Source organism: Mustela lutreola, chromosome 7 (assembly GCF_030435805.1).
Source record: "Mustela lutreola isolate mMusLut2 chromosome 7, mMusLut2.pri, whole genome shotgun sequence".
NCBI lineage: Eukaryota > Metazoa > Chordata > Mammalia > Carnivora > Mustelidae > Mustela > Mustela lutreola.
Genome location: NC_081296.1, coordinates 143613711 through 143632445, shown reverse-complemented (window position 1 = coordinate 143632445; position 18735 = coordinate 143613711). Strand labels below are relative to the sequence as shown.

The window sequence follows — 18735 nt, the reverse complement described above, 5'->3', positions numbered from 1 at the left end:
AGGCACGACTATCTTTTCCTCTAATTTTCAGTTTTACTTTGTAAGATTCTCTCCTTCCAAAACAAAACAAAACAAAACAAAACACAGAAACCCCAAAGCCCTCAACCTCTCAAATTAGCTTTTAAGTATTAAGTGTTCCTCTTTTACGCCAAATACATCCCTCGCCCAGCTAATTTTGATCACAAACACATTTTTGGGGTAAGTTCCTAAAAGTTAAGCAGCTGAAAGCTACGGAAATATTTTATTAGCAAATCAATTGTTTTTCTAAGAACTTTGAAACGACAGCTAACAGGGGGAAAAAATTACCCTTATTCATTTCAAAATGGACAGAAGAAGTTAGACAGGAATGTAGAACGTTCAGGAAAAACAAAAAAAAGTCTGGTGCCTTCTTTATGCTCTGAAATATGTCCTCTCCTTTCCGGTTTGCTGACCACAGTATGATGGGTTGGAATGCGTAAGAAATGTAAATAAAACACCTCCTCCTGTCTTTCTTGGCCAGCCTTTTTCCTGCATCACTGCTGGGTCCCAACAGTCTCTCTTATACAAAGATCTGTTTGCTCCCGCGGCTCAACTGTGTACAAAGAAACATGTCTCTGTTGTTTCCCATCTCCCCTTAGTTCCTCCAAAACTTCACAGAGGGGAGATGTCTCTCGGGAAAGTCTGTGTAGGGCAATGCTGACAAGTAGGATAAACAGGGTGGGACCCGGAGAACATAGGGGAAGGCGACGTGGCCACCAGGCCACGGTGCCTACCAAGTCAAGGTATGGCCCTGTCTAGCACTTGGAGAACCTGGTCCTTTCAGGGGCCAGGATCCTTGCTTTGTCTCCCTCCCTCGTGGTGACCTGCCTTCCAATCCACATCCCAAGCTTGTTTATGGGAGACAGAGATATTAGCAACAAATGGGTTTATGTAGATTTATCTGTGTGTTTCAGAACCGCCCAGCAGCCCAGAGGGCTCTCCAAATTGTGCCCTCTGCGGTCTCTGCAATCCCCAGCTATAGCCTCCCGCTGCGGGAAGACCTGTGCGTGACTCAGACCTGCTATTTGTGTCCAGTGACTCTGAGCCCAGGGTGATTCTCTTCCCAGACCGAGTGATTTTTGCATCTTAATGGGTTCTGTGACACGGAAGCCATTTCACTGGTAACATCCTGGAGTGATACCTAGATTTTTAACACCTATTTGTGTGCTGGACGGATTGGCTCGGCTCTGCGATAAGCATTTAATGATACGGCAGTCAGTCCCAGGCCTGCTTAAGTGTCCCCTCAGATGGGCTGGCTTAAAGAAAAATGACAGAAAATGTTCTTTAATAACTATGGTTTATCCATTTCTTTCAGATAGTAAGTGGCACGTTCTCACCTCATTTGTAGCTTTTAATCCCAAATGGACATTGCTTTTGAAATATCCTCTCTCTTTCTTTCTTTCTTTCTTTCCTTTTTTTTTTTTTCTCCCCGAGGCTGCCACTGGAAAGTTGAAATCTAGCAAGAATGTAATGGTAGGTGCCAGCTTTCAGAATTACAGGGTGACTGCCTGAGCTGATCCTTAAAAAGCAAGTGTCTTTTTTATACCGCATAAAAGGCTGAAATGTTTACATATCAAAAGGCTATAGGCCAATTTCTGTCAAAATTACACATGAAGTTAAGCAGTACAAGCAATTTATTTAAACACTAGTCATTGTAGAAAAATTCAAAACCATATGCTCTTTTAGCAGTTTTTCACAAATGCATTTGACCCATGACTTGGCTAGACATACAAGCTTCATAATTTACTCTAAATTTCAAATCCCCTTGACGTTTAAATAAAAGATCTTCATTAATGAGGTTTACATGAATGAAAACTTTAGAAGCTGCTATCGGTTAGCGAGGGGCTTCGGAACCGTCTGTGCATTCGCTCTCATTTTCAAATGACTGACTCCGCTAATCATTTCAAGAGAAAGTTCCACGGAGAACAAATTATCGTCATTTGCATTCTGTGATTTGCAAAAGCAACGGTGCAAGTCACTTTGAAACCAACTTTGGTAAACAGCTCGGCTGAGAGCGGGTTTCTGCAACCCTAGAAACCCGGGGCTATTTTTTTCTGATGCTTTGGGAAGACGTCATTTTCGACACCCTCGTCTTCCTCCTCCCACCCTTCCCGCCCCACCCCCCAAGTTATGCTGAGTTTTCCTAACACCTTGATTATTTCGTCCTCAGGGGCTCAGAGCGCTTATTTGCAATGTTGCAAAACTTGGAGCAAAACTCAGCTAGTGAGCGTCTCTACATCACTCTTGAACGCGTGCGGGAGATCCAGCCCTTGTGTGCACTTGCCTCTTAGGGCTCGGTGGGATCTGCCCCTGGGGCCCTCAGCCACCCACTGGACCTCACAAGGGAACCCCCCAGGGGCTACGGGAGGTGTCCTCCAAGGCGCAGCGCCAAGAACTGGGGCTTGAACACAATTTCGAGGCACTGGATTTTTTTTTTTTTAAGCCCGTCTTCAGACAATGATTTGCGCTGTGAAGGCGTGGATGGGGGTCTCCACTGTGCGCACCGGCCACGGCCCGGTCTGCTCATTGTTCCACATTCCTCTGCCCCAGCTACTTCACCCTTCCTTTGAAAAGGGCAAGCCAACTTTTTGCTCAAGCCGAGAAAAATCCTTTTTAAGGGCATCCGATTATGAGCTGCGATCGGGTGAGAGGCCGAAAGAATTAAGAAAGTTCCCGAAACCTCAAGAAGTTAGGACCGCATGGCATATTTTTGTTAACAGCCGTGCGTGCATGCGTGTGCAGAAGGACACTGGGCAACAGTTCCCACCAAGATGAGAACCTCTCGGGGTCCGAGGCGATACCCAGACGCACACTCCAAATTTGGGCACTCTGTTTTAAATCAGAGAGGCAATTTAATCTATGCTCTACGAGTCAATTTAGCGATGATTGTGGAGGGAAAAAAAGCGCCTTGACAGATACCCAACCGCACGCATACCTTACGCACTCGCAATCCGCTGATCTGTTCTTTAATATATTAAAAATGAGGACTATTACCGGGGCGACTGATTCCTCAACGAACACATTTTCATAGACTTCTGGCATGGTGATTGCTTTGTGTGAAATCGTGTTTGGGTGATAATAAGTAAAATCAGCGGCATGTTTACTGGATGCCCGACCAAGGCGCTTGCTGGCCGCCTCCGGACGCTCCCGATCCTCCCCTGCTGAGCGGAGCCTGCAGGCCGACAAACGATCGCTTAGGAACAGGAGGCGGGCAATTTGCGTGTGTTGCATTTGTTATTCCAATTGCGCCTGGCGACGCAAGCCGTCTGATTGTTTAGTGCCTGGCGGACACTTGTGGGTTTCGGCCGTGGAGGACACTCAGTGCGCGGCACCGCAAGGCGCACCGCCTTCCCGGGGCTCCCGCTTCCCCGCGGACACCGTGCAGCCAGCAGATTGAGGGGCAAGCAGGACGGGGAGCCCCCGCTGCGCAGGGGGTGAGCTCCCTGAGAAAAAGAATAGCCGAATCTCCGGACTACGGTGGCGATTGGTTCCCTGTGTGGTCCCAGAAAGTCCCTTCCGCAAGAGGACAGAGCTTTCAGACTCCCTTTTCCTCATCTTGGACCCAGCCGATAGAGACCCTGCCCTCAGAGGGGGTGGGGATAGCAAGCTCCTTTGCCCCAGGGAAAAGAACTAGAAAAATGCCCCAGGTCTACCCTCAGTAGCCCTGGGGAAGGGGCGACAATTACCCAGCCTCGTTAATTCTTAAAGTTGTAAGGGACCCAGTGATTGCTGGCGTTGGTTCCATCAACTAAAACAAAACAAAACAGAACAGAACAAAAACAAAATACAAAAACCCGGAGACCTAGAGGGGGGAAAATTTAAAAGGTGGCAACGATGAGTCGAGAGCTCTGACGCTCAGACTCCTTGTACAGTGCTCTTCCTTCCAGGAATCGGATGGTACCAAGAGCGCACTGCAGAAAAGCAAGGGACGAAATCTAGGGGTTTGCTAAAGCTGATTATTAAAAACAACGGTGTACCAAGTGGAAGGAGGCTGACGCGTGTGTGGTGAGGTCGCTTTATTTAAAAACTAGAAAGCGCTCTTTTTAGAAACATGGCTGACGTGTGTCCGCGCCTTGCCAGTTTGAGCAACTTCACAGAAATGGACTGGGGATCTGCCTCTGTTTTCTGCAGCGCTTCTGCCTCGGCCGGGTTCAGCAGAGGTCTTGGATCTACTAACGCACACGCTGCCCAGAGAACACAAACGTGGCCAAGACTCACTACGGGAGTGGCAGCCTCTAGTCGTCTTCCATCAATTGCCCTGCAGAATCAAACCCAGAAAAGGTTGGCGGGGAATGTGTTCCCGGGGAACTGGGGATTTTTTAAGTCACCGGGGGGGGGGGGGGGGGGGGGCTCTATTCCTAGTTAGTAGCAAAGGGAAAGCGAGGCACTTCTTTCCGTAGACCTGACCTCTCTAAAGGGGAGGGTCACACTCCATCCCCTGGGAGTGGTTTCTATCGTTAATTAAAAAAAAAAAAAAGAAAGAAAAGGAAAAAAGAAAAGAAACTGCTGCTGACCCAAACTGAGACCCATCCCGGTCTCGCCCTAACCTCCCCATACAACATCTTCTTAGTCTGCTCAGCATTCAAAGAAGCAAGAAGCGAGTGGGCCTGAGGATGCAGAGGTCCACGAGGGGAGGCCTAGGAGAAGCGCCGCCGCCTGGCTTCTCCCGGCCGCTCTCGCGCACCGCGGGAGTTCTGCGCCCGCCCGGGCCGGACCTACCCTCCGCGCCTCGGTTCCCCTGACCCGGGAACAGCAATTGACAAGTGCCCTTTCCCCTTTGCCCTACCGCCCGGGAGGAGGCAGCCCACAGACGTGGCCCTGCCGAAGCCACATCACACAACCCTGCGGGGATCCCTGTTAATTAGCCAGAGAGCAACAGGGAGAAATGGGCGTGAGTTAAAGGCGGTCCTCCTTCGGCAAGCCCGAGCTGCCCCTCAACCCGGCCCTCGGGCCGTTTCGCCGGGGCTTGGCCCTACCCCTATGCCTGGAATGGCTGGAGGTTCCTGTGCGAAGGGCCCAGAAAGGCCATCTCTGCAATACTGGGGTGTGCGCCCGGCCCGCAATGACCTCGGGGGGCTACTTTCGTTCCGCGCGCACCGTCGCCTACCTTCTCGAGGGCGTTCTGTCGCCCGCGCACCGTCGTGGTCTGGATGCGTCTTCAGCAGCTCCGGCGGACGGCCGGTGCCGCGGCCGCCTGCCGCGAGCAGAGCCCGCTTTCAGCCAGGCCGCTGGGGCTGGAGAGCCCAGCCGGGGCCTGTTGGGTAGAAAGACAGCTAGGGGGCCTGTTACAGTCAGGGAGCCCGCGAGACGGATGGGGGAAAATGCCACATACTGTTGGGGAAGGGGGTGAGGAATCCCCAAAGCCCCATATTCAGATTTTGGATTGAAAATAAAACCAGTATGCGGGAGGAGACACCCCATTTCCAAGAATAATTTTTTAAAAGCAAGAGAAAAAACAGAAAACCTACCGACACCCTCGCGGGGAGCAGCTGGAAGCATCGCTGAAGCGTGCTACTCTGGGTGGCGAAGTCTATTGAGCGGCTGAATTTGGTCTCTGCTGGGTAGGGGCCTTCGGATTCCTAAAGTAATTTTCAGACCCAAAGTGCCTGCGGAAAAAATAGATACACATATTTTAAGAACCACAACGCACCTCTTTCGTCGATTTCGCTTTTACAAATTTTGGCCTTTGCAAAAACAAAAGGGTTGGGGGTGGGGTTAACCAGTTCCACTCGGGAGAGAATCTCGAGATTTAAAAAAAAGAAAAAAAAAATAGAGGAGAAATTTGGCGGTGAGGGCTTGCGGGTCCGGAGGAAGAGCGAACTTTTTAATCTTGAGAAAGGACGTAGCAGCTCCTCTGCATGTTCTGAAACAAACCAAGTTCCGAAATGGGGCAAAAAGTAGCCCTAAAGTAAAACTGGCCACAATGAATTGGAGTTTCTTGCAGAGGAAATCGCACCCAATAATAGGACCCAATCTGAGAAAAAGGGGTGGGGGCGGAGAGGTGGGGCGGCGGGAGTTGTTAACTGCGCCGCACAATGGAATTAATGAGATTAACCCGAGCAATTAGGAAGCCCGCCCAACTCGGCCGGCCCGCGGCGGGGCCGCTGAATGGGAAAGATTAGGTTAATTTCATTAATTTGCAATCCACAATCCCTTTTCTGGCCCCCGCAACCCCCTCCCCTTGGCACCTCTCCCCCTCCCCCTTCCTTACCCCCCCCCCCCCGCCCCAGGAACAGAAAGGGCCAAATCTGGTTCTGTTTGTCATCTGCATATTACCAGGAACTAAATCCAGGATGACGTCGACTCAGTATAAAACCAACAAGAGGTTCAGCTGGTCTAAACTCCGTCCTACCCGCGGGTTGAGTTCGGCGAACGCTGCAGCGAGGGGAGGGCAGGAGGAGGGAGAGCGGACGCAGGGGGCGGGGAGGGGCGCGGGGCTGCGCGCTCGCCCGCGCTCTCTTTCGTTTTGGTCCGCCGCTGGATGAGCGTGGACCCCCGCCCCCCGCCCCCCGTCCCCGGCTTTGAGGCTTTTTCCCCGGCGCCTCCCCGCCGCCCCCCGGTCCCGGCGCGGGGCTCGGGGATGCCAGCCAGCATGTTCAGCATCGACAACATCCTGGCCGCCCGGCCGCGCTGCAAGGACTCGGTGCTGCCCGTGGCGCCTAGCGCCGCGGCTCCCGTCGTCTTCCCGGCCCTGCACGGGGACTCGCTCTACGGCGCCGGCGGCGGCGCCTCCTCGGACTATGGCGCCTTCTATCCGCGCCCCGTGGCCCCCGGCGGCGCAGGCCTCCCGGCCGCGGTCGGCGGCTCCCGCCTCGGGTACAACAACTACTTCTACGGGCAGCTGCACGTGCAGGCGGCGCCCGTGGGCCCGGCCTGCTGCGGGGCCGTGCCGCCGCTGGGTGCCCAGCAGTGCTCCTGCGTTCCGACGCCCCCAGGTAGGGTCGCGCTCGCGCCGGCCGCCTTGCCGCGGTCCTCGGTCCCTGGGGCATGGGTGGGCGGTGGCGCTGGCTTTTCTTAGTCTGTACTAATTTCTTTTTTTCTTTCCCTTTTATTGGCCGGTCGGGCACGGGGGCTTTTGTACACTTGCTGCAAACTTGAGGCGAGCTAGAAGAAACTAACTTACTGGCTGCGTGGGGGACACGAGGGTTTTCGGGATTCCCTAACTGGCTTTGGGAGTGAGCGGGTGGACGCTCTAGCACGGTTCCCCCATTTCCCTGCGTTGTCGATTTCCGCGCGTCCCCAATTCTCAGCACCCCGTTGCAGAGGAATTTTTTTAGAGGGAGTGGGTCGCGGGGCAGGCCGGCTGGCGGTGTGCGCCGTGGCAAGGCCGACCGTGCGCCCTTCTCTGTCGCAGGCTACGAGGGCCCCGGCTCGGTGCTGGTGTCCCCGGTCCCGCACCAGATGCTGCCCTACATGAACGTGGGCACGCTGTCGCGCACCGAGCTGCAACTTCTCAACCAGCTGCACTGTCGGCGGAAGCGGCGCCACCGCACCATCTTCACCGACGAGCAGCTGGAAGCGCTGGAGAATCTCTTCCAGGAGACCAAGTACCCAGACGTGGGCACCCGCGAGCAGCTGGCCCGGAAGGTGCACCTCCGCGAGGAGAAAGTGGAGGTGGGCGCGCCGCCCGGCCCTTCCCGGCGAGTTCGGGCCCCCGCCGGCTTAGCTCGGCTCTGCAGCCGGGCTTGGCTCCGGTCTCCCTGAACTTGACCCGACATCCCGCGGCGGCCCGGAGGCTGCTGGAGGGCGCTTTAGGCCCAGGAAGTTGCACGGAAATGCGGAAGCGAGAGCGACTCTCCCGTCTTTTTGTGGGCGTGCGCGCGGGATCCCCGGGTTTTGAGCCTCCCGGCGTCACTCGCGGCTGCCGAGGGCCCCCATGGGTGCCCGGGCCGCGGGGTGGGGCGGTGGGTGGGATGCGGGGAGCGGAGAGCGTGCCTTTGATCTAAACTCTCGGTTTGTTCTCCGTTGCGCAACAGGTCTGGTTTAAAAACCGCCGTGCCAAATGGAGGCGGCAGAAGCGGTCCTCTTCGGAGGAATCGGAAAACGCCGAGAAGTGGAACAAGACGTCGTCTAAGGCGTCGCCAGAGAAGAGGGAAGAGGAAGGTAAAAGCGATTTGGACTCGGACAGCTGACGGCTGCGGGCCGGCTGTGGCTCTTGTCTTAACTCGAAGGACTTGCACAGACAGACGATGCTACTTTCTTGCACACGCGCTGCCTTGCGGGAGGGGGTCGAGAAAGAGGAATGAGGAGCTGTAAATAGTGTACAGAACTGGGAGGGCCGGCGCCTGGGGTCGGGGGTCGGGCCGGGGCTCACAGCCCCGAAGTCCTAGACCGCTGGCGCCTCACTCCCCACCGTAGTATTTATAGTTAAGTTAACGGTGACAATACAATAAAGTGATGGCGATGTAGACGGGCCACATTCTGTATTTCGTACCCACGTCCCCCACCGTCTTCTGAGGCCCAAAAAAGAAATCTATTCAGTCTTGTAGCTTCCAAAGAAAAATGGGGCAGCTCTGACCTGCACCAAGAAAAAAGGAAAAGGGAAATCCTGGGCGTGAATTCGTTCCAGGACTGGTGTCGATCCACTTTGTCTCTAAGTCTCTGGAAGAGGTAGAGAGGGGATTCTGCAGGCTGCGGGCGTGGGTGGGTAGCATTGCCCACAAGAGAGGGAACTGCACGGGGTTCCTGTTCCCTTTGCCGCTGCTGGGAAGCCATAGCGGGAAAGCAGGATCTATGGGGAGCTGGGCCATCCTGGGAGCCACTCCAAGAGCTAGCTCAGCCTCTCCGCGTTCCCACGAAATCCCCACTTCTAAGGCTGTGGCTCTTAGGGGGAGTTAGGTGGGTGGGCATGCTTCTTCGCCCCACATCTTTTCCTGATCATCTGGGTTCTCTGCCAGTGCCCTTCTTGGGGGGCAGCGTGACTGCCTTACAACCCTGCTGGCTGCTGTCCTGTCTTGCAGCTCTAAGCCTCGGTCTGGGGCCCACTGGGAACCTCGGCAGGCACTGGGCCCCATTGTCCTTTGGCCCAGGCACCTGGGGTGGCCAGATCTGCACCCTGAGTTCTGTTGGCCAACCTGTTATTAGAGTGTAGGGTGGCCACCAAGGCACTTGGAGGCGGGAGTGCTCATGTCTTTGGCTTTCTCCCCTGACCATCTCTCCTGTGCACTAGATGGGGCCCAAGGAGGAGCACCCCCAGAGCGCAGCTGGTGGGGGGGCTGGTCAGCAGCTTGTGAAGGACTGGAGAGGCAGAGAAGCTTCCTGGCCCTGGTACCGGCTCAGCTGAGAGCTTGGGACGCTTGGGACAGGGATGCAGACAAGAACGTGCATCCATCCTGTATGGTTCCCCCAGACCCAGGGCCAGTGGTTGCGGTGGGTGGAGACCAGAGGCCGGCGGAGTGGTTTTTTTTTAACGATTCAGCTTTATTGATTTTACCTAAATCCATTTTTTAACAGGTAAGGAAACTAAGGTTCTAAGAGCTGCTGGGGTTGACGGGATATGTGTGTGCACATCACCACCACCACCACCACCACCGCCCCCCCCCCCCCCCAGGAAGAAATGACCTTGTTCTACCTTTTCAGTTGCTTGGGGTATTTGGTGGAAGGACCCTCCAGGGGAGGACTGTGCCTCCAGCCCGTGGAGCACAGCACATGCGGAAGGAGGGCTTTTACAAGAGGCAATATTTACCCCCCCCCCACACACAAGAGCCTTCTTATGTTTAACAGGAAAAGTGACTCCTCGAGTGGGTGAAGGGGACATGTAGGAAATAAGGAGGGACTCCAGTTAGTCACCTGTTTAATAAGGATGATCCCCTAGATGGAAGCAGGAGACCACTGGAGATCAGGTACCTAGAGGGTCAAGGTCGCCTTGGGTTATGTGTGACCTCAAGCAAATGACTGAACCCCCTTGGGTTTGCCCCTTCTGGGACTGTAAAATGGGCACAGCCATCATCTCTGCTTTCAGGGGTTGGTGTGGACAGGAGGAAAGGCACTGAACTAACTCCTCTTGAGTTAATAGCTGGCTTGGGGAATCCTTCAGCATGGCTACCTGCCTTTTTTTTTTCTTTTAAATACTATCACTTATATTTTATCAGATCCAGCATTTTGGCCTTTATGTCCCTTCTCATTTTTGCCCTTCAAGAAGCTCTTGAGGTGGGGAGTTTCCACCATTTTACAGATAAGAAAATTAAGGCTCCAAAAAGCTAAGCCCTTTAACACCATTCAGTTTCAGAAGATAATCATATTTGGGCATTTTTGCCCAGGTAGGTCTTAAACCGTAATTGAGAATCTTTCCACTGATACTAGTTCTGATGAGAAATACTCAAAGGCTGTTACATTAATTTTCTAGTGAATCTTGCGATGGCTGTGACATCTCTTCCATAGACCTCAGACTTCATGGTAAAGAAGCCTTGCTCTGTACCCATCCTCTGTTGCTGTTTCTAGGTGCTGTTCTGTCCTACTGGAAAGAGGGTCATTCTGCCATCGGGCAGGGGATGGGGGGTGGTGGAGGCAGGAAGAGCTCTCACTTCTATTCTTCCTCCAGTCTAGAACATTCTAACATAGGACTTAATTGGGCATCATTCTACCCTGAGACATCGGATGTAACAGAACTCTGTGATAAACGCCTGTGTCTCTCTGTCCATGACTTGCCCTTTGAATCCCTACAGACTGGGATCTTCATTTTTTCTCATGATCTGCATTTGTCTGATCTGGAGAGGTGTCCATGTCAGGTGACAGGAAGAGAGGGATTGCAAGAGGCGTAGGTTCTCAGACATTTCTCCCCCCTCCAAGGAGCACCTGGTGAAAAGCCAGGAGAAATGGGGTGTGCAAATGGGGAGGGAGAAGAGCCAGGGAGCTCTCCCTGCTCCCCGCCCCCCCCCCCCCCCCGCCGGCAGATGGCAAGGTGGCAAGATGAAGGGCCTTCCCTGTCCTTCCCACAGTGCTTCAGCCGAGGCCGAGCTCACTGGAAATGCAATAAACATCTGGAATAAAGAGGGAAGTGTTGGGATGGTCTTAATTATATATAGTTCATCCACCTTTTGCATTCCCCGGTTAGCTGTGGGGTGCAAAGTGTCTTAGCCTGGCAATTGGAATCAGAGGAACAGATCATATCTTGGAGCGGAAGGCACCTGGCCTCTTAAGTGTTGTCTAGGAGACTTTGGCTCACGGTGTTGGAAAGGGGTGTGTATGCACGTATAGGGCAAGGCATAAAGCAAGCGACCTCCTGAATGGCCGGTAACCTAGACAACACCCCCTTACCCATTCTCCCCATTGGACAGTTGAGAGCAGCTGAGGCATGGGGTGAACACAAGGGACCAAAATGAGAACTGTCCTCTTCAAGGACAAGGCCTTTAAGATCTCTGTAAACCAGGCTGCCTCACTGAACAGAGAACCTTTTTTTTTTTGGTGGGGAGGCAGCTGCGTGTAAAAGTTCCCAACAGCAGATGACCGTGGGAGTGAGTGTACTTGCCTCTGGGGAACATAGGATTAATCTACCCTCAAGTACCAGAAAGATCTGGCAAAGAAGAATGATGGCAATCATAGCCACTCCGAGGAGTCACACTTTGCACCGTGGAGCGCCCCCACATACATCCTGGCCCTCTGGAGGAGAGAATTGGCAGCCCATTTTGCAGATGGGAAGTAGAGGCTCAGATCGATGACATGCCTTGCCTGGAACACATAGTAAATGGCGGGGCAGGTCCCGAAAACCCCAGACCTGAGCAGACCCACACACCTCTTGGGGTGATAGCAAGGTATGAGGTAATGGCTTCCAGCTGTCACAGGTCGCCTGGGTCAAGAAGGGCCCTGGCTGCCGGCAGCTGACAAGGACAGAGAGTGGAGTGTGTGGGATAAGAGACGGGCTGCCCGTGGTTCTGGGTATGCTGCGTAGCGGGTACGTTCTCATCATTGCCATGAGCTGTGTGCATGCCAGGTGGGGCAAAAGGCCCGGAAACAGTTGTTTTACAAACCGCACCCTTGGGGTGTGTATTTCAGTGACCGTTCTTCAATCAAATTGTCTTTTATTGACTTGAGAACTGTGAGCTCTTAAGCCTCGTGTGAGGGACGTCATTTTAAGGGGTACGTGTGAGATGGAAGCTGGTAGATTTCTCTTCCGTTTCTATGTGTATGTGTGTGGGGGAGCAGCTGGAGACGGGGAGGTGGGGTGGGGTGATCTTGGTGACTTGTACGGGGTTTTAAGTGACGCAAGTAAAATCGTTCAGGCGTCAAGACTCCCAGCCAGAGATCCCCCGTCAGGTTCCCCAAGTCGACTTTCCCTTCTTCATGGTGAACCGCAGATGGAAACCTCTCCCTTAAGGAAGATGGAATTCCAGTCCTCCAAGGGCGATGGTGATGGCAGGGTGGCGAGGGGGATGGCTGGGTGACGGGTGCAAGCGTGCATCTGGATGAGGCCAAGCGCGTGTCCTGTGACTGGGGAGAGGTTCCTTCCTCACCTGCTCAGTAGGTTGCAGTGGAGGATTAGAAGAACCACCTGAGAACCGAGCAGAGGGTCTGACACATTGATTATTGTGTGCTTTGAAGAACACCTTCAGGTTGGCAGGATAATGCCCTCTGTGAGTAGGTTGGAATTAGGAACTGAGGCATGCCCCTTGGTTTTTAATTGTTGCTGGTGTAGGAGTTCATGCGTGACCGCAAGACACATACTGTAATGACATTAACCGTGACCACCATGGGTTTAAGCCAGGGAAGCATCTGGTAAGTTGTGATAGGTTGCATTCTCCCTAAGAGGTTTAGGACGAGGAGATACAGGGCGAAGGAGAGACTTTGGCATGGGTTTGGATTCCATTTCCAAGTTTTATGAAATGACCTTGGAGTTTTTCAAGAGTAAAATGATAATGGAAGACGGCTGCCGGGGCAGAGCTCCTTGAAAGTTCTAGAAGAGATGGAGCCAGCTGGGTCTTTTGGTTTTAGAGGCTTCTCACAGGGACACATGGTGTGTCCCCGAGGCCCATCCCTAGAGCCGTGTGACCATGCAGAGGACCTCTGGCTTGGTTTTAAATCGGGGGGTGGGGCGGAGTGGGGAAGAACGATTGTCTTTTCACAGTCCAAAAGACCCGTGAATTACAGCATGTTGCGGCATTTTTAAGTGGGTCTATAATTTTTGGATTCCAGCAGCCCTCATTTGTTCTCAAGTGTCCAGCCCTGGGAAGCCTCCGTGAAGAGCCATCTTAAGAATCCCTCTCCCAAAGCCGCCTCTCTTCCCCTGGATTCGTTCCACTCCCACCTTCTGTTTTCCTAATTCCGAGGTCCTCTAGAGTCCGCTGACCAAAGCGAACGACTGGGTTCAGTCGGGTGAGCTGCGTTTTGCCGAGCGTTTGCAGCCTCTCTCCCTTAACCTGAGCTGATTTATGGAAGCTGTCATTAGTGAGATCATTTTAGCTGTGATGGACAGAGTTCAGAAGTGTCCATATCCTTTCCTTCCTGATCTGCGGGCCCTAGAACGACGCAGAGCCCTGGGAATGCTCCCGGCCTCTGCGTTATCCGGGAGGCTCCTGACCACAGAAAACTGCCAGCAGGTTAAGGAGACAGATTCTCTTTGTCAGACGGAGGGAGGCTGAGCTCCTTTCCCTGGCGAGAACATTCTTTCCTTCGGACTATTTGCCGTGCTCCCAATGCTCAGAACACATGGTAACTTGTTTAAAAAAATGTGTTTTTGTGTGTGTGTGTTGGGGAAGGGGGGAGGATGGGGCAGAGACAGAAATACTTAAAAGTAAGAAATTTTCAGAGGAAAGCAAACCCATCATGTCCAGCAGCCTGCCGTGAGAAAGTGGCGTATCACAGGTGCAATGTCCCAGGTGGCTGCCCTGCACGTGGCCACGGAGCTTCCCAGAGACTTGACCTCCTGGTGGGGCCGTCCCTCTGGAGAGGGGGAGCTTGTGGCTGGGGACGGCTGGGGCCAGCTAGGTAGCAGCAGCTACCGACGTGCAGGCCAGCCTCGGGGCCCCACCGCAGTCTGACTCACATTGGCCGGCCTCACCGTGACTGTGTCCACTTTAATCGTGTCCCAAGCAAATTAGTGACACTGCCCGGCAAAGGCCTAGAGACGCTGCCTTTCCAGATGGAGTATGCCTAATCCTCCTTTGAAAATCCTCAAAGTGCTAACCATGGCATCAGAAAAGGAGAAATGCCCCTTCTCCAAGAAACAGGGAGGCCCAAAGCGCTTGGAAAGTCCCCCTCTGCGAGGGAGACGCAGAACTCTGTGAAGTCGGAATCCCAGCTGGTGGTTTCATCTGAAGATGTTCTGACTCCGGGGCCAGATGGCTGGGACATGAGAGGATGCGCGTGTTCGACATTGTTTTGTATTTGAGGAATAAATATTTAAATCTGAAACCGAGTGAATTGCTTTCTACTAAAATGGGCAGGGATGGAAAGTTGAGTGTGCTGGTGGATGTCCCCTGCTGTCCCAAACATCACCCCAGCCACACTTGGAGCCTTCAAAGAGGGTGCCCCCCGCCCTCTGGTGCAGGACGCCAGGAGCGAGGTGGGGGCACATCCTTGGCCGGGGTTCCGTTCTGTTTTTCTATTTCATGTCTGCTTTTGCTCTCGGACTCCCAGGGCACGTGGGTGAAAATGGAGACCACTGTCCCTTTGTCCTCGGTGTGGTGAAACCCTCCTGGTTTTGTTTCAGTGTGGGCCTGTGTGCTAACTAGTCTTCGCTAGGAATGTGAGTGACTGAAAACCTAACCCTTTTCTGGACTGTCATTAAAACTCTCAAACAATTGTAGGTCTTTATGGTTTATTTTTGTCTTTATAGAAGATGTAGCTGTATAGTTTTTTTTTCTTTAAAGAAGAGATAATTTTTGACAACTGCAAGTTGTAATTCTTTACAACTCCAAGTGTTGTAAAGAAAAAAAAATTAATCTTAGGTTAATTTGGGCTTTGACAAGTTTTGTGATCATTTTCCTGGCCATGTCCTTATCTAATCTCTTTTAAGCCTTAGGAGGCAGTGCAGAGGGGGTGACCCGTCATGTGGTTACATAATGGCTACTTCCACGGTTTCTGCCCTGTGTCTGGCCTAACCCCTCTGTCGTCTGTTAAATCCATCCTGTCCAGGTCCCCACGAAGCTGGTCATGTCCTCACCACTAGCAGAAAGTAAGATGACATACCCGTTTGAGTAAGGTTGGATCTTAGGATTCCAAGTCCACTTTTCTTTCTGTCCTGCCGGGGCTTCATGGATACGGACCAGCCAGGAGGTCTGGGTTCAAATCTCAGCCTGGTCCCCAGCAGGCGGTGTCCTCTCTATGCGTCAGCCGCCTCATATCCAGAACAGCATTATCATTTCCTGCAACACATGAAAATTACCTGCGGCTTTGCAAATGTCAGTGGTTAATCACGGGAAATATATCAACACAGTATAACAATCCTCTTGAACGCATACTCAGACAATACACTTATTCAAGATCTTCAATGAAATGGTAGTAATGACGGCCTCTTTTCAGCCTACAGATAAGAAAAGGGTGCCCAGTGTCTGCTCGGGACTGTTCAGGTGCTGGGGAGAGAGCCTGTGCCCTCCTAGAGTTTGTGTTCTATTGGAGAAGATAGTCACTCACCAAGGAGACAGGCTGTCATTTCAAACCGAGCAAGTTCCACTCTGAAAACCAAGAGAAGAGGGGGCTGGGGGCTGGGACTGGGGGCAGAGTTGTGCAATTTCACAGCCGGGTCTGAGGTCTGCGTGGTCAGGGGATTAAAGGTTATCGCCGGTAATCCTGAAGAACCCGGGCTGGCTGACGACAGCCCTAGGGCTAATCTGGCCACCTGCCCGTTTTGTCAATAAAGTTTTATTAGAACAAAGAGCCTGGTTCATTTATGTCTTGTCTACGGTTGCTTTCCCCTGTAGAGGCAGAGCTGAGTAGTTGCAGCCGAAGCTACAGGGCCCGCAAAAACGGGAAATATCTGCTGTTTGGTCTTCCACAGGGTGCCTTTGCGGACCCCTGGTCTAAAGTTTAGAATTTAAGCCGAAAATGGAAACTGTGGCTAATAAGGGGTGGAGCAAGGATTTATACCTGTTTGCCTAATGCGTCATTTCCTTCTCTGCTTTTAGCGCAGCATGGGGCCCCTGTGATGGGGCCAGACGGGAGGATATAAGGTGGGTCTGGTGGAACACGATATGGTGCCTGACTCCGGGTTGCTGCTTTCTCAATGATGTGCAAGAAACAATTTTAGAACAATGGAAAACAGTGTGTCAAGAAGTAGTCAATTATGTGGTATAGACTAGGAGACAGAGGGAAGAGAGCCGCAACCTTGGAAGGCTTCTTGGAGGAAGCAGGAGTCGCAGGGGGCGTAGTATTTGGCTGGACAGAGCCGAAGCACCAAGTAAGATGGCAGAAAGGAGACGACCTAATGAGAGAGGAGGCTGACGCTGCCTCCATTCCTCCTACATTTGCCACACCCCTGCCACACCTAGGAAGTCCCTGTGCGGCACTGGATCCTGAACACAAGCAGAGCCGCTAGGTCGAGGCATGAGGTTTGGGCTCCTCCAGCACCAAATGACCAGCTCCATGGGTGAGCAGCATTGGGGTCCTAGAAGCTTCTGAGAGTGGATCCTTGGAGCCACATGGTTTGGGCACAAGGTGAAGGGCCTAGGGTGGTGGGGAGGGGATATGGGGGTGGGGAAGAGGGAGAGAGCCTCCAGGAAGAGGAAGCAGCTTGAGCGAGTGCAGGGAGGTAGGAGGGTAGGGGTGGAGGTGAGCCTGGGAGGCTTTGGCAGGGGAGAGGCTGGAGGGCAATGAGGGTGTGAGCCTGGTGCAAGTGGGACTGTGCGGGACTCAGATCACTGTTTTATAAAAACTAACCTGCAGAATCGGGGTCCCTGCCCTCCCAGATGTCGGACAATAGCCAGAGAGGTGACCAGGGTCACACAGACAGGTGGATATGTCACGGCTATTGCCACCCAAGGGCCTTCATGGCCCCCTGGGGGCCATGTCCTGCCAGCCTCTGCTGGGCGTCCTTGCCATCTTCTATCAGGGGAGGAAAAAAGCATCTCACTCGGAGCCTTCGGCAGTGAAGGGTTTTTTTTGTTTTGTTTTGTTTTGTTTTGGAAGGGATTTTAAAATACAGTGATTTGTGGTGGTAGTTGAGTTCATCAAAGTGATTTTTCCAGATGCTGTAATTTTGGGGCAGCTGAGACGTCAAAGCTGCCTCCTCTCTTCTCGCCTCCCTGTGCTCCAAGTCCCCCGTCCAGCCTCAGGCAGTGATCCTACCCCACGGGAACTGTCCTGGGCATGCGGGCAGCATCTCACAGAATGGCCTTCATGGCTCTTAATTCTGTGTCTATGACAAGCATGGAATGCAGGCAGGGTGGGGTCTGTTCTTCCCATTTTACAGAGGGGGACCTGGATAGCCATCAGGCTGCTTTCCTAAGATCACACAGTTGTGACCCGAAGAGTGGAAGAGCAGAAGTCTCCAGCCCGGAACTTTCCATCTCTATCTGGCTCTGTCTGCTCGCGGGAGCGTAGCTGTTCTTTCTGGCAGCGTGTTTGTTTCCGCGTGAAGTGAGCCTCAAACTCATGCCCCTCCTGGTAACCGAATCCTCCCTAGGCCCCTTCCTCCAGGCAGCCTTCTCGGACCACTCCAGTCTTTCGTAGGCCTCAGAGACTTTGGCCGGCTCGCTTGTGCATTCTAAGAGTTTGAAAAGGGCGGCCTGGGACTTCGTACAGACCCATCCTGTCATGCTGGTCCCCTCCCAAAATAAACCAGGCTCTCGTTTGCCAGGGACCCTGAGATTCTAAGGCTTCAGGGAGCAGATTTGCCCTAAACAGCTGTCACTACCACCCTCCCCCACCTCTGTACCGGCGTCCCTGGCACTGGCAGAGAACCTCACCCCTTCCGTAGCAAGAGGGATCACCTTCATTCAAAACCTCTGGCAAAGACCAAACCAGGAGGAGGTCTGTTAATTCCCAGATGTGGCTTCACCCCGGGGATCAGACCCAGGTCAGTTTTGGTAGCGAAATCAGTGAGTGCTGGCAAGGCCTTTGCAGGCCGAGTGATTGTTGCGCATGGCTTCTCGCCAGGGCGAGTGTTACCGCATCACGATGGGGGGGGGGGGCGTGGCCCTCTAGGCTGTGGGTGAGGACAGGGTGACAGAGCGAGGGGCAGCAGGGGCAGAGGAATGGGGCAGAGCGCAGGATTCGCCATCAAAAGTTAGGCTTTGACCACTTGCAGGCTTGGTGAAACTTGGTCACCACACTCAGCCTCCGGGCCTCAGTTTCCCCATCTGTTAGGGAGAGTCATTAGGCCTGGCAGGGTTGTTGAGAGGGTCACCTGATCTGATGAGCGTGGACACTCGGTGTGATGGGTCCTGCAATCAGATGTCAGGCAAAGTCCCTGGTGGCATGAGGACTTGACCTTGGACCTGGCAGGGCTGCTATCAACTTTGACATTCTTCACCTCTACTGTTTGGTCTCTCCATGTTGCCTCCTAGGATGACGGAAGCATCCGGCCCAGTTACTAGCCCGGCTAGAGATGGAAGGCCCCTGCCATGCGTTAGGTGACTCCTTTGGAATGTGGGCCACAGAAACATCTAGAACATTGAGTTTTTGTGCCCTTTGAGGGGAGCGAGGGCCTCCAAAAGCATTGGACCTCTTTGTTCTTTTCCTGGAGCGGGAACTGTATTCCCCCAAAGTTACGACGTCCTCATCCTAACCTTGGGGACCTCCAAATGTGCCGTTTTTGATAAAAGGGTCTTTGTTGATGTAATTAAA

General features: G+C 53.1%; 1 protein-coding gene across 1 annotated transcript; it reads left to right on the top strand.

Moving 5' to 3' along the window:
- The first annotated feature begins 6343 nt into the window (after positions 1–6343).
- Positions 6344–8635, top strand: GSC (goosecoid homeobox). Its single transcript, XM_059179711.1, has 3 exons — positions 6344–6953; positions 7373–7632; positions 7995–8635. Exons 1-3 carry the CDS (start codon positions 6500–6502, stop codon positions 8148–8150), a joined length of 870 nt encoding a protein of 289 aa, XP_059035694.1. The 5' UTR covers positions 6344–6499; the 3' UTR covers positions 8151–8635.
- The last annotated feature ends 10100 nt before the right edge of the window (positions 8636–18735 follow it).

What these genes read in the sequence shown, in the direction of transcription:
- GSC (XM_059179711.1), top strand. Translation starts at nt 6,500, where the DNA reads ATGAGCGTGGACCCCCGCCCCCCGCCCCCCGTCCCCGGCTTTGAGGCT. An exon ending in CTGCGTTCCGACGCCCCCAG is followed by an intron (nt 6,954 to 7,372) that starts GTAGGGTCGCGC and finishes TCTCTGTCGCAG; the next exon opens with GCTACGAGGGCCCCGGCTCG. An exon ending in TCCGCGAGGAGAAAGTGGAG is followed by an intron (nt 7,633 to 7,994) that starts GTGGGCGCGCCG and finishes GTTGCGCAACAG; the next exon opens with GTCTGGTTTAAAAACCGCCG.